Genomic DNA, 23,579 nt, shown 5'->3' with positions numbered 1-23,579 from the left:
CTTGGAACCATGTCAAGGAATGGTCACTAACGGTTTGCATTGAAAATTTACTCCAGTAAAATTGTAAGGGAACAAGTCTGTGGAATTGTTAACATCTTCTGACAATATGGAAGAAATGCCCTTATATAATCACATGATGTTCTCCAGAAAATGAGTGAAAAATAATACAAACTGTTTAAAAAAACATTTTCTTTTATTTTCAAAAAAAACCTTATACCTGATCAGGTAAAAAGAAATGTTTGTACAGTTCCCTGTGTCCTCAAAGTTGCAGAGATGGTGTTTGTGTATGTCATAATCCTTAAGACTTATAATCTTTCACACTCTATTGAAACCCAGAGCACTAGACTGTGGAGAAGTTTCCTAAATCCTTTGTAGCAGAAAGGCTCCAAACTCTATGGAATATATTTCCCTATCTATATATTTTTTTGCAAGAAAGATATGTTTTGCTGCATTTAACCAAAATTATTTGACAGTGTTATTCTGCAAGTTTTACAGTATGAAGTAAGTGGAAGAAGCAGTGGAGATTATTTTTCTTTGGACACAGTATAAAGTGGAATGATTCAAAGATAATTGAAGACATTAAAAGGGTTTGTTGTAAAATTAGGGTAATGTTTGGGTACACTTGGAAATGTTACCATGGAAGAACATGATTATAGACAAAGTGATGACAGAATGCCAAATCAAATTGTGCAGACACATGTACTATTTAATAGATAACTGGCTGCCTTATCTCTGAAAATTATTGTCCTTGAAAAAAGCTTGGTAAAAAGGACAGCACTATTTTAGTCCCTGCGTCTGCAAAGCAGTAAGTGGTACTAGCAAGAATCATAAGAAAGGTAGAAAGTCACCCAAATATCTCAGAATATAAAAAAACCTGAGTAGGAACATTAACTTGTTGAGAAACAAAGCAGCAGTGAAGTATAGGTAGCACTTGATGCTTTTGCATTCCTACTGTCATGTTTTCAACTAAATATTTCATAAAATGACTTTGCTTTCTCTTCAGTCACCTTGGAATTTATTTTAGCGTTTGTGAAGCATTCAGTATTAATGTGTGGCTGGAAAGGTCCACTGTAGATAATGGAAGCATCTCTACATATTTGGAACCATGATTTGATTTTTAAAATATGTCTTTTGAGCAATCAGTTCTAACTATAGTACGCCCAATGTTTTATTACCTCTTATAATGCTAAGGCAACTGCTATCATTTGAGATACAGTACAACCTTGGAATGATCCTTCTGTGTTGCTTTTGAGTCAAAATATTTCACAGAGGTCTGACCTGTGGAAGCATTTTGTCTGTGTGTATTTACTGTGCTATACTTTCATACTTCGACCAGTTTTTTCCTGTAATATGTAATTCAATGCCTCACTGTAGAATAAAACCTGAGAAGATTCCAAATGTATAGACAGCTTTAAAATACTTTTGGTAAATGGCATAAACTTTTTATCTGTATATTTAACTAATGCTACTGACAATGCTCCAAATGCCCAATTTATAACAAGTAGTTTGTTCCTATTTTTTCAAGTAGACTTGCCTGCCACAGTCAGAATACTCATTTAGACATTGCCATTTTAATCTCACACTGGCATTACACAAAATACAACCAAATTATTTTTGGATAATGAAATTAATTTGGGGCTCCAGGCATGCTTTAAAAAAACTGCATATGTAATGTATGGAATTCTTTATTGACCTTGTGTGGCACACTGAGTGATCTGACATATGAAATTACTGTTTCTCCTAAAACTCAGTGGTAAAATACTTGTCTACCTACCAATAAGGTCTTTGTTTCCTGCAGTGAGTTTTGACTGTAATAACTGAGCTGAACTTAGTTTGAAAAGAGAATTCCATGCAAAAATATAAAACCAGATTATTAAGATGAATTATGTAATAAGGGTATACCTTTGCCTCTTTATTTTAAAATTGATTCATTTGAAAATACTAGAAACTGGAGAAGAATGCTATCCTTTTGCTTGAAACGTCTTTGTCCTTTCTAATATTACTGTATTTTTGCATTTTTCTCCACAGAACAGCACTGTTTGATCATTATGAACTGGCGGAGTATTTGATTTCAATGGTAAATATTTAATCAAGCAACATTTTTAGAGAGATTATTGCTCTCTATTGCTGCAGGTCTGCATAAAGAAAATCATAAAGTATAATGTGTTCTTAGGTATAGGCTAATTAGATAGGTAGATATATACATTTCATAATGTATAATTGAGAGTTACAGTACAACAGTATTTGTTGATCCATAATATCATCCCACAGTTACAGAGGATGAAATCTTACATTTTTATTTCCATTTTAGTTACTCAGAAAAGTTTCATAAACATCTTTTACCGAATATGGTGAAGTGGTCTGGTCATCCTATGCTCTTCAGACATGAAATATAAAAAATGCTAAACATGCATAGAATTTCATCTGACTTTTTTTCAAGACATAAATAATTTATTTAAAGAATGTACATATGATTACTATGGGATAACATAGCCATATATCAAAATTTGTGTATGATCTAGAAATATTTTTTATTCTGTGTGGTTTGGTTGTATTTCTTCAGTGAATAATTATGAAGAGCTAAGAGAAGAAATGTAATCAGGCATGCCGCTGGCTATGCTCCCAATGTCCATTTGTGCCAGTTAAACTAAGGCTCGTAATCATTTTGTGCCCCACTCAGCTGAGAACATTTTCAGAAATCATCAGATTTCTTTTTTTTTTAATGTGTGTTTAGGATTGTTGCTTAATTTTCAAGAAATTCTCTTCTACATACAGTTTTTCTTTTCTCAGAAAGTCTGTTATAGAGATTTGATTTAGTTAGAGCTAGATGTTGGGCTTACTTTTGATTCAAATACAAAATGGTGAGGTTTGACTACTCAAACTTGTCTGACAAAACCAACTGTCAAAAAAACTTATTACCTGAGAAATGCAGGTACACATTTTTGCATGTGGAGGCTTGTGGGTGCAAAACATTATATCATAAATATCTTTAACACTGCATTTGCTAGGAACAAAATTTCATTCCTTGAGTGCAATTTGACTAGTTTGGCCTCTTCTGTAGCAGGTTTACTGGGGGTTTCTTTGGCTTTCTGTGTAAAGTGTGTCAGGTTTGATGCTTTAGGACTGTTTTAGTTTAGGACTGTTTTCCATTGCCCTGTCTGGGAATGGATCAAAATCCGTCAGTTGGAGTTAGTGGAGTGTTGCATGTACAACCAGCGCTGCTCCTCCCTTGGACTCCGGGCACGATCATGGAGTTCTGCCTCTGCTGTGGTGTACATGAAGGTGAAAAAGACAAGGTGCAGCAATGTAATTGCCTGAAAGGACTAGCAAATTCCAGTTCATAAAAGTTTTCCAGTTTTAGTAAAGAACAACATTATTTATTTTACACATTAAATACTCACGTTTTGTTCAAAATAAATAAGCAGTAATTTTACATATTTTCTTCCGGTTTTGTGACTTTATCCCCCTTTTGCTTCTTTTGTCTTTTCTAAAAGGAAAATGAAAGATTAAATAGGTATAAATAATAATTGGTATTCACAAAACTGCCATGTTTGTTTTTATATTAATATCTGTTTAATTCATTTATGTTAATGCATTTGGGGCAACAGAAATGGAAAATTAAATGAAGTTCAGAAACTATTTTACAAACCCTTAATTCAGCTCTATCATAAATGAGGTAAATATATGTGGTGATATATAAGTTACTTCTTACTGTGATAAGTATTTATGAATGCTGCAAAATTCATTTTACTGAAAGCTGAGCAATTATGTTAGCTGGTGAGAAGGTGATTAAATATTACATAAGGAGCTAGAAATTGCTTCCCTGAGAGAGGGGCACTTTGACAATGAAACACTTGGATAAAAAAGGTCAGTTTCTTAATGAAAAAATCATTTTTAAGATGTTGTCTGACCTTGTAGTAAGGTAAATGGGGAAAGGGTCTTGCATGTATTACTCCCAAATATTTAATGAACATACATTGGAAGCTCCCTGTTCTCTGTGGTAATCATTGCACATTTATTATGTGCTTCTTATTACCACGTTGCAGGTGTTACCATCCTGGAAAGTAAATATTACTCAGGATTGTGATTAATTCTCTCTCAAATTAAGACTGATCCCAAAGATGATTCAAGTTAATAGAAAAACTGCCATCGATTTTTTTTTCAATCATCTTTGGATATTATCTGAAATAAAATAGATTTTTTTTGTGTACTTTGTTCAACTCATCAAGTTTGACTTGCAGCTCAGTATCTAGAAAAAATGATATCTAAACTGTCGTAAAATATTCATACATCTCATTGGTTCATTTGTGTGTATCTTCCTGCTCCCTTGGTGGGATTTTTTTAGATAATTATGTTTATGCTTATAGTAGTACTTTACTGATATGACCGTAGTGATACTGTGACTATAGTGACCATACTGTCCTGGCAGTATGTGTCAGTGCAAAAGTAGACAAAGCAGAATAAAATTGATACAGCTGCTTTGGCATCAAAATGGACTTGGTTCAAATCACTTATGCTGAAGGATAGAAAACTAATGTAGATTGAGCTGTGCAGATTGAACTATACTAATTTCTGGATGCATTACTTCTTGAATTGTGTTCATACAGTGTAGAGGTTTAGAAAGATCTGTTTCTGGTAATTGTTTGATAGGTAAGACCACATCATTGAAAGGGCATTTTTGCATTTTTCCACAGTGTCAATCCTGGTATTTTCAAGTTAGAATTTTATATTGAGAGTACATGGAAGGGTTCTCTAACAAAAGATCATAAACTCTAAGTTCAGTATTCCTAGAAGTAGGCCACTATTATTTTGGCATCTGAATTTTTATACATGGGTGACTGGACTGTGGCTGATGGTTAGCAAACCTGGTTGTTTTATGGAGAGATGTAATGTGTCTATTTATTTATTTATTTATTTATGTAATGTGAAATTACTTATCTGGACCATCTGGAATTACTAAGAATGCCTGTATTTCTGCTATGCTTATAAAAGGCGGTGCGATTTTAAAGTTTCATTTATTCATTATTCACCATAAACTTGGGATTCTTTTTCTCAGGGGGCTAATATTGATAGTGTTGACATAGAAGGTCGATCCCCGCTTCTGCTGGCCACTTCCTGTGCATCATGGAAAATTGTGAATTTACTGCTTTCGAAAGGTAAAAAGGAATATACACATACTAAATATAAATATAAATAAATATAAATATAAATATAAATATAAATATAAATATAAATATAAATATAAATATATATACACTTCCTTTGAGCAGGGCTCATTCATTTTAAAACTCTGCATTCAGCTTCCCTCTCAGTTTGAATTCCCTACTTCAGCATCCAGCCCAGGAGAAGCTGAGCTGAACAGCTGCACACTGCTGGTATCCCCTGAGATAAAGGACGAATTGGTGTGATGATTTCACCCCTTTCACTACAGCATGAACAGGCTGTAGAATAGGCTATGTGTATCATGTGTCATGCTTCTCAAGGTGGAGGTGGCACTGGCACTCCATCCCTGCAGTCCTCAGCAGCTCGCAAAGTAAGCGGAACTGCAGAATAAATGCACCACTTAAACAGAGCTGTGTTTTTTACCAGCAATCAGTCATTAAATGTTAAAGCCCACCATTGAATCCTTACCTGTGGTTTTATAAAATCACAGTCACCTTGAAAATGTTTGAGCTGTATCTCTTTCATTTGCAGCATTTTGGTGCAACTTAATGATTTTTACGGTATTTCCTCTCATTAATAATATATATATAACTGATACATACATACATATATATATATATATATATATATATATATATATATAAAACTGATATATATATATATATATATATATATATATATAAAACTGTTTTTCTTTATATATATAACTGATTTTCTTTAAAAACTTAATAGTCAGTTTTGAAACTGTTAAAAGGTTAAAGCTTTAAAGATTAGAAGAAGTGACTATCTGCATCTTTAAATTTCGTCTCGATTTGTGGGTGATCAGCATCTTGGAATGTAAGGGCCCCATAAAAAACTCAGTGCTGTGATGAAATACAAAATGCACGCACACAAGAAAATGCTGAAAGCTGAGTATCATTAGGGGTGATTTTTTTGGAAAACAAAATTATAAGTTACAAGGTTGACTTGAAAGAATATTTTAGAGATTTATAAGAATTATTTTATAAAAATTTAATAGATTAATAAACATTTGTTCAACATTTGTTCCTTTGTCTTAAATATCATTATGTTGTGTCAAGAACCAGCAGTTTTGAAGTTGCTGATATTTATTTCCATATTTATTTAGGAGCAAATGTGTCATTAAAAGATCATCTTGGTCGGAATTTCTTGCATTTGACCGTGTTGCAGCCTGGAGGATTACAGCATCTGAATGAGAAATATCTGCAGGTACAGTAAGCATCAATTTCTGTCTTTCTGTTACCCTTCCTAGGAAAATGTAAAGAAAAAAGCAACTACCATTTTATTTTGGTATGTTTGTAAAAATTTTTGATAATTGTTAAATAACCCAGTGTCACAAAAAATGGTTTTGAAGAGGTACATATCACATATCTCTCATGAAAACATTTCAAAGCCAATAATACAGTTTTCTTATTGCCAGGCAAAGGAATAACATAATCCCATAAATTATTTTGCTGTTGGGGGATTGAATAGCTCAAGAGGTAGGCAATAAAATACAGAACTTTTCACTTCTGTTTTCCCAGCTTGCATGCAGTAAAGCCAGGAGACATGCTCATAATCACTCAAGATCTAGAACTTTATAAATAGTTTGCAGCATATTCTGTAGGAGCTTTCTGTGGACTGGACCATAATGAAGTCTTGGATTTGGTTTTTAAAAATATTTCAAACATAAATTTGTATTTGGCTATGTTGAAATGAAGCACTCATATTGATAGAGCCCAAGCTTGCCTGAAAAAATTAAATTTGCTGGCCTCCAGAGCTCCAGAAATCGCCTTTTAAATGTGAATCAAATATAACTCATCTTACAACATGTGCTGAAATCTGTGAACACCTTTGATTGTAATTCAGAATGGATTTAACCTCCCTTTTCAGCAGATGTAGTGAATCAGTTTTAAAACAGTGATGTTAAGCCTCCGCATTGACTTTCTGATTATTGATCATATTAATAATTCAGAGAAATAAGTGGACAGGGCGGTGGAAGGAGTTTTTTAGTTGCTTTAAGAAAGGTTGTAGGATAGTGTTAGACAAGGAAAATGGGGAAATGAAGATGAAAAAGAGAAACAGGGGAAATAAATTAACACTGTAAAACAGTGAGCTGCTGGGTTTTGACAGTCAGAGGTTTTGCTACTGAATACAGACTATGGGACTTCCTTTATGTTTGTTACAAGCCTGCTGCCAGCAGTGAGCATTACATTGGAATAGCAGCAAAGAAGGACTTCTTTATTGTGCTGTGGATGGGTTGCACTAAGGATGCAGGATAGAAAACTCCTGTGCTCTTTGAAGAGTAGTTGTTTGAAAAAACGGTGACCAGCAAATCAGCAGATAAAAAAGGTGCTCTTTGTCCCTAAATTTTACTGAAGTTTATTTCTTATTTTTAGATTGCTCTCTATTTTTTGCTTTAGAGTATTAATGCTATTGTTGCAAACTATTAGCAACTATGGAGCAGAAGAGATAGAGACGTAATTCTGTGCTTTTGTTTTTGGGTACTTCTTGGGGGATAACAGATGGAACATATTAAAAATCTTGTCGTGGATGAAGATAATGAAGGATGCACTCCATTGCATTATGCATGCAGACAAGGTGTGGCCCTCTCTGTAAATAATTTACTCAGCCTCAACGTTTCCATCTACTCTAAGAGCAGGGACAAGAAGTCGCCGTTGCACTTTGCTGCCAGGTTAGTAGCACAGTCCAGGCCGTGGAGTCCGTGCCATGGTTTTCATCCCTGTGTCTTTGACATGAATTTCTGTGTGCATCTTGCAAAGCTATGGGCGCATCAATACTTGTCAACGACTTATAAGAGACATGAAAGACACAAGACTTTTGAATGAAGGTGACAAGAAGGGAATGACTCCCCTTCATTTGGCAGCCCAGAATGGTCATGAGAAGGTGGTTCAGTTTCTTCTGAAGAGAGGGGCTCTCTTCCTCTGGTAAGTATACAGATTTTCATTCATTAAGCCAAAAAAAAACCCTATCCCTCATGTTTTATGTTCATCTGCTGGGAAGTTAATGCATTATAAGAATAAGTACAGTAAGTATATTAAAATAATTATTATATTAATATATACAAATGCAAACATACAGTAGAAGAGCATGGTTGAAAAACAGAGAATAGCTGGGCTATAAAAACCTAGGCTTTTAATGCTGGGGGAACTGAGGTTTCTCTAAATCCAACTGAGAGAAGATTATTGAACATTTTAGTGAGAAAAAAAATTGGTTTGGAAATATAACAGTCATTTCAGCTTCACTCAGAGGCTTGAAAAGAGTTTCTTAGTTCACAGGCATTCTGCCTTGCACTGTAAGTTCTGCCTTCAGGTCAAAGATCCTCAGATCTCAGAAACAGATGAAAAGGAAGAGATGTAAGTACATTATTGAGTTGAACCTTCTACTTCTGAATGGTGCATTGATCATCACATAATATTTGACAGAATGTATGGACATCTCTGCAGCACTCCGGCCAAAGAAAAGAGGTCCGAGTCAAAGGAGCAGACATTTACATCCACTTTAAATTTATAAAAATCTTATTTTATTTATAATTTCTAATTTTATACCATTGCATGTAAGTGATTATAAAGGCTGGACAGCCCTGCACCATGCTGCCTTCGGAGGATACACTCGCACAATGCAGATAATTTTGGATACTAATGTGAAGTGTACTGACAGAGTGGATGAAGAAGGGGTATGTGTTAACCTTATTTGTTTCTTGTCTGCTGTTACTTCTAGATAAAATGTCAGGGCTAGGCTATTAGTAGTTTTCCACTGTGCATTATATGTGTAATATTTTATTTCCTGTGGCAGACTCAGTGCTATTATAGTTCACCAGTGATAAAACATTTCTTGGATAAATATATGATTGCTGAAATTTTTGTCCAATTATTTTAAATAGGAGAAAAAAAATCAAAAATATTTAAATATTCTAATAGAAAACATGAAACACTGAATGAATTAGACGTGTTCCTCTTGCCCCCTATACAATGCAAGAATATTTTGCAATGTAGTACAAACATTGGTAATGCAAATTTAAAGAATTTACACTGATGTGAAAAAATCTGGTATCAACTATAGCTCATTAACATGTTGTTTGAAATCCACTGCACAGCGATGTCCAACAAAAACAACACCTGTCTTGCTCTGGAGTTTGGACAAATGCAGGGTGTATTAGGTCAAGACAGAGTCCCTTTCTTGGACTGAAGGCCTCTTGTGTGAACCTGTCCCATCAGAAATGTAGGGTGATCATTTTAAAGAACTGTTTGATTCCCAACACAGAAGCTGTTGCTAATTTCTCTGAGAACTGGTGTTGAAAGCATTTAGCATAACTAGATTAGAAACAAATCTTGACTATAAATTTATGAGAAGCCTTAATTTCAATTAATGAGAAGTCCTTAATTTCAATCAGAAAAACCTGGAAGACTCTCAAATGTCAGCTTTAGTGTACCTTGATTCCTAAACCACTGATTTCTTTACTTTTATGGAAACACCAAAGAAAAAATAAATATTCCACTTACAAAATTGCACCCTCAGATATTCCTCCAGATTTTTTTTGTATGAAAGCATCTGGATATAATTGTATGCTTCTCTTCTTGATTATCAAATGCAGGCGTTCTGTGTCTCCAGAGGCCATCATTTTTACCCCTTTGTGACTTGAAGTTCATTAATTACAAAACTAAAAGATATTAATGAATTGGCTTTTCTTACCTATAGTGAGTTTCCTCTTCAGATTTTACCCTACTGTAGCTGTAGACATAAAGAACATTTCTCTAATCTCTGTCTGAATCTGACAATATTCGAAAGTTTTCTGTTGCTAGTGAAAGCATTTGAGACTTGCAGCTGAGAAAAGCATGTGGCTTTTCAATGTGGGAAAGCACTGAAATGTACTTTTATTAAATTACTCGTGTACTGCTTGTCTGCACAGAACACAGCTTTGCACTTGGCTGCACGAGAAGGACATGCAAAAGCAGTGAGGTTACTTCTGGACTATGGTGCAAAAATTCTGTTCAACAAAGCAGTGGCTTCTTTTTTCCATGAAGCAATACACAACAGGAGAAAAGATGTGGTGTCTGCTGTCATTTTGCACAAAAGGTAAAGTATAGAGAAAATGCTTCTGGAATGTGTTTGCCCATGTGTTTTGTTTTGGTTTTCTAAAATGATATTAAGTTCTGAATATCTGTTATTTAATAAGTAAAACTGAGTACTTATTTTAAAATTCCAGAGGTTATGTTCTATTCTAATGAGCACAAATTAAAAAATGGCATAATTGTAATGGACATCAGACATATGGCAAGTTGTTTTTCATCTTACATTGAGTATTTTGGATTCTGTGTGTAAAAAACTTGTAGAAGACATCCGAAACAATTTTGACCTTTCACATAAGGCTTTAATGCCTATACAATTTTAATCAAAATGTGAATACATCTGAAATCATTCAAGAAATTTTATTTAAAATCATGCTTTTAAATTTTGCAAGTATTTTATAATGTGGCATTTCAACTGCAGTTTAGAAAATTTTAGGTTAAGGCATAGTGAAGCCCCACTTTTGGAATAAAGCATTGCACCATTGCCTAATGATGACATCTTTTGGTAAGAGTTACAGGAATACTAACAGGATTTTACTGTATTTATTATTGTTTGCGTAATTTTGTAACCCAATATTCCAAAATCCATTCCAGTTTCATATTTTTAGGAGGCCTTAGCATAATTGAAACATTTCTGTTTAATTGATAACAGAATTTAGCGTGAATCATTCTTAGAGAAGTGTCCAGAATATTACTCAGCTACTCCCCAAACAGCTTAGTTTCCATTTAATAGTGCATAAAATTAGCACATTATATGTAAGGTTTTTCAGTATCTTATATGAAACTCAAATAATCAAAAAGTAGTTAATTCAAAACAGATTTAATTAATAAATTAATTAATTTTACATTATCTGAAATAATGCTTTGCAGATGGGAAGAAGCTGTTGTGACTTTCTCTCACTCTTCCAGTGCCAATAAGTGTCCTTTGCTGGAAATGGTTGAGTATCTTCCTGATTCATTTAAAGTAAGTTTTCTGCACATGTTAAAGAAATGACTTCACAAAATAACCTTTGCTGTGCTGCATTAATTCTTCTGTTTGCTGTGCCCTCCAATAAGTATTAATTTAAAACAGAAATAATTGCACAAAATTATTTAATAGTATTTTAGTAATAGTCTCAGTTTGTCCAGTTTAGGTTCTTTAGTATTAGAAAAGTTCCTAGCTTCCTGAGACCAATGGAGTTATAAAAGTAACATAAAAATGATGTATAAATGTAATGAGAGTTATAAGTGAATTGGGTTCGAAATCATTTGAGATATTTTCACTCTCTTAGCTAACTGCTAAATGACAAAACAGAAATTATTTTTAATTAAAATAGGAAGTGGTACATATGTATTCATAAACTATTCACACTTCATACTTGTAAACTAGCATGTGTCCTTGTAAACTGCATTTATTTTTAACTCCTACATGAAAAGTCTGGAATTTTATGTCTTCAAAACATACATCATAAAAACTGAGTCATCACTTCTGTTAGCTGATCATTGTATTTGACAGTCATTTTTTTCTGGTCTAAACATATTCTTTCTGTTGAAGATTGCCTATATCACCTTAATTCACTTTTCTGTTCCTCTGCAAAGCTGGTGTTGGACAACTGCATAATTGAGTCTTCAGAGGAAAAGACAAGTCGAGACTTCTATGTAAGTAGATGAAAAAGTCTGGGAAAGTAGAAAACACATATATTTTAATGTACATGTCAAGCTCATATATATAAGGTACTGTTGTAGATGAATCTCAGATCTTATCATAGAATACAGGAGGCAGATCTTATTTTATCCTTTGAACTATAAATAGTTTGAAGTTCAGTTTCTGTAATCTTCATGCTTACATATTTTAGTAAGTGTGACATTAAACTTCTACAATCCATAAACTGTATCTTTGCTGTGTTAATTTTTGCAATGAAGCTGGGTATCAGAGGTTATGGGTATTTCAAAATAGCAGTGAAAGAAGACATGTAATATCTATTTATGAATATTGAAAGTATGCTTATAATAAGTAGTGCAATTGTCATCAATAATTTAGAGTTCAACATGTGTCTTTGTTTTGTAAATACTTCAAAATCTTAAGCAGTAGATTACCTTTAATGCTAGGGAGCCATGAATGTTCTCCAGTTATGTTACCTTTGAAACCACATTGAAAACCACCTTATCAGTGATTACATTGGATTGTGTCCACATCATTAACAAAAAACTTGCAAATTTTTTGCTACTGTGCATTTTCTTTATATTGTATTATCAAAGTCATATAACTTTTAAAGACAAGCTTTTCTTTAAGTTAGCATTAAAAAAAAATCACGGTTATGAAAATGACCTTTCTTAATTGTAATATTTTAGCAAGAAATGTGCACTTTCTATTTTAAAATTCAAAATGGCTGTTCATTTAGACACCTTGCAGTCACAGATGTGTATCTTGATGGCATGTGTTCAGCTGACAATGAATATATATCTTAATTCTGACTACCTTGACACAATATGATCTCTAACAGATAGACTTGTTAAGAACATCATCTAAGACTGAGGTAATCATTTGCATTATATTTAACTTCTGGTGTATTATATAGATTGAATACAACTTCAGATATCTTCAGTGTCCCTTGACACTTAACAAGAAAGTAAAGGATGGTGAAGATATTTTCTATGAACCACTTACCACTTTAAATGTAAGTTTTACTCTGACATCATTGCCTGCTCTCTTGGTTTAGATAAAATGAAGAGGCTTGAATTTTTCATCGTAATATTTCTTCTCCAAAGCCCATAACTCTGTATATTGAAATTAAGTATGGGCCAAATTTCTAAGTAATAAATAAGATTTCTTTTAGGTTCAGAAAAAACAATAAATGCTCAAGATATTGTGCTGTACGTGCAGGTAGTACATTAAAGAAAACCACACTCCAGTCACTGTAGTGACCATGCACTGGAATGTCAGGCACTGAAGAACCTGACAAGCTGATTTTTTTCATATGCTAATTGCAAAATATTTATGATGCCTGAAACAAATTTGCTAGTTTTATGCATTGTCAATCTGTTCTCTCATTCTTTGTCAGAAAATGTTTATATAACAGACTTTTTGGCTTAATATGTTTACTTTTTGGGATTCCTGTTGGCAATTAGTTGTTATACTGTCTAATAGTAAATAAATAAGTATTTTTCTCATTAAATGTAAAACTTGGTCTCACAGGTACAGTTGAAAATAATCTGTATAATTTTTGGAGCTTGAAATAGACTAATAGAGCCCCAGCAGAGAAGCTGAATGCCTTAGCAGGCAGAGAGGGCAAGGTAGTGAGGGGTTTGGGCCAGAGTGCTTAATCAAAAGAACTTTGCAATATCTTACACATATTTTACTTTTCATTAGGCTGATAATCAGGTAAAAAAGGAGGTCTAGACAGTTTTTAAGCACTTTGCTTGCCTAAATGAATTAAGTTTGACTCTTCTGTATTTGTGTTTTGTAGGCCATGGTGCGCCACAATCGCATGGAGCTACTCAGTCATCCTGTGTGTAAAGAATATTTGCTTATGAAATGGTTGGTCTCTTTTAGTGGATGTAAAATACAATACTGCACGTCAAGACAAAGACTATTTTGCCTGAAATTAAAATGTGCATGTTTATAGAGCTGACCGAGCAAATGTCTTTTCCATAAAGCACCACTTAGTATTTAGCAAAATTTTTTTTGATATTTACAACAAAGGCAGCAACTATCTTTGTTTCCTCTTTATTGCAAAATATATAATTGCCAGGTTCAAAGTGAGAGGAACGTTATTTCAGAGTGGCAAATACACTTTTGTCCACATAAGTGATAAGCACGTTCATCACAAAGGGACATTTCAAGAAATGTTTGTTTCCTCATCTTGAAGACATTATTGACTGTTAAATTTGAATGCATGCCCTTCTAAATTTGAAAAGTGTTGTAACTTTAACATTCTCACTTTCAAGGATGGCCTATGGGTTTCGAGCACATTTAATGAATTTAGGCATATATTCTCTTGGTCTCATCCCACTGACTCTTCTGGTCACTCACATACAACCAGGAAGACCTTTGAATGGAACAGAGCTCTATGAAGCAAGACCATTAGAATATGAGGTACTTTTATTAGTAGTTACAATCTGTTTCGGATTTTTATAGCAAAAATTTATGATTATTTAAATAATTTCTAGATTAATTTATGATCTAGCAATTCTAAGGAATAAAATTGAAGTATATATTTCTAAACATTCAGCAGCAACCTCTGCTGATAGATAATTTTCAGTTTAGATGATTTTCAGTTCTCATCTCTTATTTTTTTCTGTGAAATGTATATTTGGTACATGGTTGCTTCAGTTTTTTCCCTGAAGTGAACAATATTTGTTTAATATTGAAGAAAAAAGATTCACATGAGAGAAAAAGCATAGAACTGAAACAGGAACTCAGAAAGGATATGCTAGTAGAAATACGAAATAAAATAAACTCAAGGGATATAAAAGGTTCATGAAGATATCCTGATATATGAAAAAAATAATGAGAATCACTTATACAGCCCAACCCAGAACGTGGATTTCACAATAAATATTAGTTAAACAGAATATAGATAGTAATAAGTATATGACACAAGCTAACATGGTTACTTTGCTTGGCAATATAATGTATATATAATAGGTAGAGATGAAATGAACATTCCTTTGATAATTTCTAATTTTTTTTGTGCTCTGATTTCTGTTTCAGGACTCATACTTCACAAGGGTGTGTATGTGTTTAGTTTTAATTATGAGTTTACTGGGCATCTGCAAAGAAATATTTCAGCTGATTCAGCAGGTTAGTACATAGAGAAGTAACATTAATCAGACAGTGTGCTTGCATGACACTTTGTATGATATTGGAATTAATCTGTTTTTTTCCTGATTAGAAGTCAAATGACAATTTATACTTTTTAATTTATGTGTATAATGACTAAAACTGATTTTAAATAGTGAATTTAAATAGTATATTGAAGTCAGTGTTTTAATGATGGATGACTTGTAAATATTAACCTTTCTCTCTTAAATCCTAGAAATTGAAATATTTGTTGGATTACTCCAATCTACTGGACTGGACCATTTATACTACAAGCATAATTTTTGTGTCTTCTTTATTTGTTAATACACCAGCTCATTTGCAGTGGGAATGTGGAGCAATTGCTGTGTACTTGTCTTGGATGAACTTCTTGCTTTATCTTCAACGGTAAAATTTTTTTCCAGGCTTTACAATAAAATATTTTAGCATTTTCAGATATTTTACATATCCTAAATTGTGACAGATCAAGTTTGAGAGTCCCACTTTGTATTTTTATTTTTTTGAAACTATACAAGTTTCCAGATCAAGACCATAGGAATTTTTTATTTCTGAAGAACTGTAGAGTCATTTTCAGCATTTTTCATGTAGAGCACACTACAACTTATGTTATAGCAACTATAGAAATAACAATATTTATTTTAATGTTAATTAAGCACAGCCATGCTATATTTTAATTTTTTTAAAATCATCTTTCACTGTATAGACTTTGACTTTAAAAGAACCTAGAAGGATATGAATTCTGAATGGCATAAGGAAGTGAGGTTTTATGAGTAATACCTGGAAGAAAGTAAACTCCATTATCATTTCCCATATTAAATGGCATGTCTCACTTTATGCCATAGTGTCCTGTAAAAGAATTACAATTTATGTAATTGTAAATTTCTTCAGTTGACATCATGCCTGTTTATTGCCCTGAATTATCTTAAATGCTGTCACTTGTACAATAGTGTCCAAGAGTTATGAACTGCAGGAGAGCTGGGTGGAGGAAAAAAATAGTGTGGGTGTAGTGCTTAAGACTAATAAATTAAACACATTTGTGTCTGAGCAGGACTGCGTGTGGTAACACTGCATAAATGTTCTTCCAATTCTTATTGTATATATGCACTAATCACCCCCATGAAGTCTTGAAGACAGACAAACACAACATTTGCTGATTCATTTCAGGGTTGTTTTCCTGTAGTAGGGATGTTTAAGGATGTGGTTTGTAAGCAGAGTTAATGTCAGTACCTTTATGGTCTTGCCTCTGCTGCAAACTTTGTCATCATCCCCAGCCCCCCTCGCCCGGTGTCCGATCTCAGATGACCAATGAATGGGTGTGTCCTGTCTGCTCCGGGCAAAAGGGGGGTTGAGCCTAAACAGGAAAAAGTAAACAGATGATTGCATAGCCTTCCTTCTGCTGTGGGATGAAATGCTTTCCTGGACTGACTATTTTTTTCAAGTGTGTAGCTGTAGAGCTCTACATGATTTTTCTAACCCATTCAGGCTGTCTTTTCCCAAAGCAACCAGTGATTCCATTGACTTCAACTGAATTTTGCCTAATAAATACCTGATAAGTAAGAGAAGCTTGAGTCTGCTTTATTTCCAGCTTGACCTTTTCAGTCTTCCACATAATGTGTCAGGGTGAAAGACATACATAGGGATTTTCACAGTTGCTACTGTAGTAGCATTAAAAAACCTCTTGGTCCCTGAATTTGAGAGAAGACATCAATTCCCAAGTTCAGGTTTGAAAGAAAAAGTCATTTAATCTGCTTTATGGTAATTCCTGTTCTGACATTTAGTTTTTGTGTTGACCAAGAATAGGAGAGGCTTGCCAACAACAGATTGTTGTTGGAAACACAGGTGTCTTAAAATTATGCTATTCTCCTTCTCTTCCTGAGCAGTGTGTTTCTTTTTGTTTGTTTGTTTTCCATTGTTTGCATTACACTAAAACTACATACTGTCATTTGTTTCACATCTTGTAAAAAGTGAAATCTTTTCAATCAGGCGTGTGGCTCTATGTGGATCATGGTGCCATGGTTGTCCTTTGTTCTGGTTGCTACTTTGCTTTGAGAAGCAGAAAAAAGTTGGATGGTTTGGTAATGTTTTTATTCTGAATGCAACAGTGGTATAATACTGTTCTTCCTATGCCTATGGAGGGAATTAATGTTACCCATGAAAAACAGTATCTTGAAAATTGTTCTTGTGCCTTAAAATATAAGATTATGCAGTTTATGCACAGATTATGCTGTGTGTAGGATCACTTGCACTCTTTTGGATGTGAAAGGAGAACAGGTTTGTTACCATCACAGAATCTTTCAGAGAGGCAGTGTCTCTTTCCACAGAAGAAAATCAGCATTACTTACTGCCTTACAGAAATGACTGAAAGGGACTCAGACTTCATTATTTAATGCTTTAGGGGTAGACTTGGCAGTGCTGGATTAATGGTTGGAGTTGATTATCTTAGGAGTCTTTTCCAAACTAAGTGATTCTATGACTGATTCTATATCTTTTTTGTTTACTTATTGCCTAGATTTGAGAACTATGGAATCTATGTTGTGATGTTCTGGGAAATTTTGAGGACTTTGATTCGGATTGCTGTGGTTTTCTTTTTCCTGATACTGGCCTTTGGGCTGAGTTTCTTTGTCCTTTTGGGTTCACAGGTTAGTTCAATACTCATTAAGTTTTTATCATTATAAATATTATCTTTAACATTAGCACCTCAAGGCTTTATTTTCAAATTCCATCAGTTGTGTTTTTTTCTTTATTTTGATGTTTCTTTTTGCAGCAAACATACAGCACACCTCTGCTTTCAGTAATGAAGACATTTGCAATGATGCTGGGAGACATTAATTACCACGATGCATTCCTTGATCCTTTACTGAGCAGTGAATTGCCATATCCATTCCTGAGTTACACAGTTCTCATTATATTTACCTTGCTTATTCCAATCCTTCTTATGAACTTGCTAGTAAGTATAAGCTATTTATTAATATACAAAAGTGGTTAAACACGAGTATGTATAGGGAGTTCTAGTGTGTAGAATTACTTCAGTAAGGGAGCCACTCATTATTTAACAGATATATTCAGTAACATATTAAAATGTCCCTGTTCTCTGCACTTGTTTTCCATCCAGTGAACTGCTCTGAGTATTTTCCTACACCTCAGTCCTGCAGGGGTATTTTGTATATATTTAGGTAGTAGCTTTGATGGAATTTGAATTGGAGCTGCAATGTATTATTCTGAGGTCTTGAGGAACAATGATTTTTCTTCAATCCCTTGTTGTATCATAACCTAACGCTAACAATAATTTAAATTTAAAAAATAAAGCCCCAAAAGCCCAAACTCAAATCTACACTGCACATAAAACAGCCATCAGAAGTAGTGGTAGAACTAACTAACAAACCTGACCTGAAAGTTAAAAATCAGAAAACACAATAATGGCAGAAAGGGGGGGAAATATGTAATACATCTTCAGCCGTGTTCCGTTGAATGTAATTTTTATTTAAGAAATCACTTTTTTCACTTGAGCTGAGCAGTAAAAGTCAAATACCTCATGTTTTTTAAACTTGTTTATTGCGGCCATGATTCTACTTAATCAAGAGATCAACTGGTTTCTTAACACTCCAGCAGTAATGAAGAATGTGAAAGAAGGGATGTTATTCTTGGCAAAAGTAGCACTTCAGTGCCTTACCAACAGAATGTTGTCAGTAAAAACACTCTCTACATTTATTGATACATATTTTACAAATATACAAAAATGTTTCCAAATTCAAGTGAAAAATTTAACTCTAGAATATTTTTTTATTTCACTGTGAATGAGAAATACAATTGAAATCACAGACTGTGAAAAAGTAGATAATGAACTATTTCTCTTTTCTAGATTGGTTTGGCTGTTGGTGATATCGCTGAAGTACAAAAATATGCTGCACTCAAAAGGATTGCAATGCAGGTGAGTAACAGACCATGAAAAGTATCAAATGTTGGAAGTACACATCATTGCTAGAACACCATTTAGTTAATTAGTTGATTTGTCATCACATTCCTAACTATCTTAGGATATCTGTAAAGCAAATTGGTGAACATGGCATCTTATCCTGAATCTCATTTTCACTCATATGAATCATTGCCAAGGAAGGGTACAAGTAAATACATTTGTAAGGAATTTTTGGACCATCAGTTCAAGCAATTCTGAGTTTTTCCAAAACCAGAACCTCAAAATCAGTCACTGAAAAGCCTGAAATTGCAGTTTTCTTATAGTAGAGAACTTATGCAGTGGAAAGAAGGCACACAAAAATCAAAAGGGTACCAAAATCATTTTGCTGTACTAAATTCTCATTAGTAAAGAGAATGCACATCTATGTGGAGAAATTAATTCTGCTTAGATACTCAATACTGGTTATGACAATGTAGTTTTAGTGTCTGGGCTGGACTATTCAGGTATTATACCACTGTTTGCAGTGGGTAGTTCTAGTGAATTGAATAAAATGGCATGATGGTTATTTTCATGTATAATGTATATTTATCTAAAGACAACATGTCTCATTCTAAATGCAAAACCATATTTAGGTTAATCTTCATACCAACTTAGAGAAGAAGCTGCCCTTTTGGTTCTTAAGTCGGGTGGACCAGGAATCAATCACTGTATATCCCAACAGGCCAAGATACTGTGGATTTATGGTAAGATGGTGAATAGAAGAATTCTTACCAAAAAGGGATGTGATTGACTTTGTACACACATTGCTAAGGACTTTGTGTTACTAACTGACATCAAGGGAATTGTGATTAGACCTTGACTAAGGTCAGTGAAAATGATAAATCAGTTTGAGTGCAGCTGTATTCAGATAAAATTAGTGTTTGAGTACTCAGTGAACTGTAACTTTATTAAAGTGAGACAAACTACAAAAGATGTTCAGATAAAAAGTAGAATTACTCCCTTTTGGCTTTTTCTTCTTTTATTTGAGCTTTTGTTGAGAGACTGCATTTTCTTATAAAACAAATGTTTTAATATATAAGAAAATAACATCATAACAGAAAATCTTTTCAATGTTAACACTGTGTGAAGATTTATTGTTCACATGTTTAATCTGTTGTCAGACTATAGGATCTATTTAAGTTTGGTTTCGTGTTTTGTTTAGAGCGTGTTCCAATATTGCTTTGGGTGTGAGGACTCTACCACATATGCGCAGAGCCCTGATACAACACTAGAATTGGAAGTTCTGAAGCAGAAATACAGGTATTTTTTGTTATATTTTACAGTTGAAAAAATTAGTGGAACCAATATTACAAACATACTCCTATTTTAAAAAGCATTTTAAAGCTCCATACTATGTCTAAAAAGTAAAATTCTGTGTCCCCAGCCCAAACCAGTGCAGCTTGTTGCTCATTGAAGTAATCTGAGGTGATGGAGGAGATAGATTTTCATTTTCCAGATTTGCAAATGGAGGTTTTCAAGGGTTATTCAGAACTCCCAAGTGATGTAGTTCCAGTTCGGTTTGCAAGTATACACAATCTGTTACTGACTTTCCTCTGGGTAAATCAGATTCAGATTGTTTCCCCAAAAATGGATTTGTGTTGATTCTCTCTTGAACAAAGCATGTTTCCCAAAGCCTTGGAAGGAATTCTTTGTACTTTCTTGATTTACTTGTCATACCAACATATCCATAGAAATGGTTTCAAAAAAGCTTTCTGTGAATGTACAACTAGAAAAGCATTGTTTCTCACTTAGTCTCGGTTTCCCCTGCACTTGTTTTCTCTCCATTTTTTTCCTTTCCCTTTTTTTTAAAAACTACCAAATTTTTTGTCTGCCTACACAGATTCAGATGGAGTATTTTTTTTGCATGAAGGACTCAGCAAGAGTTGAAGGATAGTGAGACTACACCCTACACAGGGAAATCATGGGCTTTAGAAAGTCTTTATTCAAATGCATACTACATCAATGTGTTATAAAATAGCATAAAACAGACTCTTTCTTGGTTGGGATTTTTTTTCCTATAGAGAAGGAAGAAAACTATAATTTTATGAAATTATTTGCAATAGAATAACTTGTGACTATATCATGATGGAAAGTCATTTTTACTACTCTGAAAATATTAACTGAAAAATTTTACTACGTTGCCAGTGTGTTTTTACCAGAGTTCAAAACAGAGTTCAGTTACTACTGGAGATAATGTTAGTGCTGGGTGTACATTTTTTTCCATTTTGGTTTGGGGCAGGGTTTTCTTTTGCTTTGCATTTTAATACTTGAGATTTTCACATATTTTAAGATGTATTTCTTAAAAGCCATTTCATGTTAAAAAAAAAAAAGACAAACCTAACTAAATCTAAAACCTAACTACATCTGAAGTCCCCCCAACAGTTCTTCACAAAGAACCTTTTCAGTCACACCAGATTTCATGTTGGAATTTTGTGAGCCTAGACATTCAGAAAAGTAGATTTTCAAAACGCCTCTTTTGTAGTATTATAAAGACAGTTTCTAGTCACATTATCCATTTATTTCCCTGTTTCCTTAAAGATAACAGATAATGTGTTTTGTATGTGTGATACTAACTTAGTTTAACTACTTAATTGCATCAATTGCACTTTGGATAGCACTTTGAAAAAGATCACTGAGTGCCTCATCAGTATTTCTCATATGCTGTAAAAGTAGTTGTGAATTCCACTAAATGTTTTTGGTTGCTTTATTGCCATTGCAACTCTGGCCTTTTTCTTGCCAGATAAGGAAGTAGGTAATAGGAAAAACTTTTGGTAGAGCAGTCTACAACTTTATTTTGAGAGTGAAGTTGCTTTTACCTTAACTATATATTAAGTTACTTTTCACAAGAACCACAGATTTGTTCTTTAATCCTATTTCCTGTAACATGGAGAGGTATTTCAGCTTAAAGAATTACATGTATTCTAGATAACAGTCTTGTTAGCAGAAGGGTTTAGTTAAGTACTGTCAGAAGGGTGAAGTACTGTCAGTTTTTGCATCTGTAATTTTAATGACTTAAATGTCCTTTGAAATCAAATGCCAAAGCCTGATGCGTATTTGTTTGTTTGTTTGCTTTTTAGGCTCAAAGACATATCAACATTGCTGGAAAAGCAACATGACCTCATTAAACTGATTATCCAAAAAATGGAGATAGTATCAGAGGCTGAGGATGAAGACAGCAATGATTTATTTCAGCACAAATTTAGGAAAAGGCAGTTAGAGCACAAGAATAGTAAATGGGATACAGTGTTAAAAGCTGTTAAAACAAATGTGCCTAACCCAAGCACAGAAAAGAACAATAGCTTCTTCTAGACTTGGCTATGATATCATGTTGTATTATCATTTTGTTCTACTTTAGGGTCACTTCTCTTATTGTCTTTGCATAATGCTAATGTGATACATCATGTACTCAAATATAAAAAAAGGCCAGATCCAAAACCAGGATGCAGGTGCTCAAAACAGTATTTAAAGAGACTGGAGATGTCTACGTCCAAACTGTGATCCTAAAAGTGACTGGCTAATCAGGAAAGTGCCTAACTCAACAGAGGCCAGCCTTGCTGTCCTGGCTTCTGTCTAGATCTGTTCCTGGGTTTGGCCCTAGTACAGTTAGGTCTGTATGTAATTACATTATTTTCTGTTACAAATATTTTTAGAATTTCTAAATTTTTAGAAATTAGATTCTAGTCATTTATTATTCAGGTGTCTGGAGAGAGCCAATGGTTTTTGTGTAGCTTAAAGAAAAAGTACAAAACTAATCTGACAGAGTGCATTGGAAATTTTGCTGAGTAGGGACTGCAGGATCAGACCTGAAAGGTAGGAGATGAAGGATCATGAAGTTGTAATGTAAAGGAAGAGCTACTTTCTTTTCTAGATAAGTGGCAGCAGTTCACAGTGGGATAATTTTTACTAGCATGCATGTAGCAGTGATAGAATGACATGTTTAATATTAGTCATTTACAGCTTGCTGTCCTTATACTGCTAATGTGATTTTGGCTTTCCTGAGAAGCTAAAACTGATCTTGCCTACTTTAATCTGCACTTTGGTTTTATTATTCATTTCCTGAATATTCAGTGCATTATGTAATATATGGTAATATATTAAATTTAGTAAACATTGATTAAAATGTGTTTAAGTACTTGAATATATTTGTTTCAAAACCAGTGCTAATAAACAAATTATGGCTATGCATGGTGGTAAGGCTCTGTGGTCTGCATTTGAATTCAGACATTTTCTTTAAGAACTTAGGATACATTAATTCTTCTCATAAAAACCAATTATGATTCCTGTTTATTTAAAAGGTAGTCACTAGGAGGTAATTCACACTGTACAGAACTTATCCAGTCTTCAGAAAAGAAGATGGAAGATGCACCGTAAATTAATGTGACCTGTGCCTTAAAATTGCCACAGATGTTCAGTAGGCAAAATTCTTTCTCACCCAACTGCTCTATCCCAGCTTTGAGACTTTAAATCCTTGCCAGGTAAAATAAAGAAAGGAGGAGGCTGCTGGAGGAGCAGCTCTGCTCCAGGGCAAGCCTGTTACAAAACAGTGAAACAGGAAGGGAACATGTAAGCAGAGTCA

At 33.8% G+C, this 23,579-nt stretch overlaps 1 protein-coding gene across 2 annotated transcripts in view; it reads left to right on the top strand.

Annotated features, from left to right (window-relative positions):
• TRPA1 (transient receptor potential cation channel subfamily A member 1) overlaps positions 1–23,066 on the top strand; it is a 31,548-nt gene extending 8,482 nt beyond the window's left edge. Inside the window, exons 6-25 of one of the 2 annotated variants that reach the window (XM_038128067.1) lie at positions 2,029–2,077; positions 5,057–5,156; positions 6,290–6,390; positions 7,686–7,855; positions 7,944–8,108; positions 8,743–8,857; positions 10,091–10,257; positions 11,121–11,214; positions 11,829–11,888; positions 12,809–12,907; positions 13,697–13,767; positions 14,178–14,325; positions 14,944–15,033; positions 15,269–15,438; positions 17,561–17,690; positions 17,816–17,998; positions 18,911–18,979; positions 19,597–19,707; positions 20,166–20,263; positions 22,081–23,066. In XM_038128067.1, coding sequence (XP_037983995.1) covers positions 2,029–2,077; positions 5,057–5,156; positions 6,290–6,390; positions 7,686–7,855; positions 7,944–8,108; positions 8,743–8,857; positions 10,091–10,257; positions 11,121–11,214; positions 11,829–11,888; positions 12,809–12,907; positions 13,697–13,767; positions 14,178–14,325; positions 14,944–15,033; positions 15,269–15,438; positions 17,561–17,690; positions 17,816–17,998; positions 18,911–18,979; positions 19,597–19,707; positions 20,166–20,263; positions 22,081–22,312 — 2,422 coding nt within the window. In that variant the 3' untranslated portion in view covers positions 22,313–23,066. The remainder of the gene's footprint in view (positions 1–2,028; positions 2,078–5,056; positions 5,157–6,289; positions 6,391–7,685; positions 7,856–7,943; positions 8,109–8,742; positions 8,858–10,090; positions 10,258–11,120; positions 11,215–11,828; positions 11,889–12,808; positions 12,908–13,696; positions 13,768–14,177; positions 14,326–14,943; positions 15,034–15,268; positions 15,439–17,560; positions 17,691–17,815; positions 17,999–18,910; positions 18,980–19,596; positions 19,708–20,165; positions 20,264–22,080) is intronic. The other variant, XM_038128066.1, reaches the window with a different exon arrangement.
• The last annotated feature ends 513 nt before the right edge of the window (positions 23,067–23,579 follow it).

This window comes from Motacilla alba, chromosome 2, assembly GCF_015832195.1.
Source record: "Motacilla alba alba isolate MOTALB_02 chromosome 2, Motacilla_alba_V1.0_pri, whole genome shotgun sequence".
Taxonomy (NCBI): domain Eukaryota; kingdom Metazoa; phylum Chordata; class Aves; order Passeriformes; family Motacillidae; genus Motacilla; species Motacilla alba.
The sequence above is the reverse complement of the archived record's forward strand: the minus strand, read 5'-3'. Positions and strand labels throughout refer to the sequence as shown.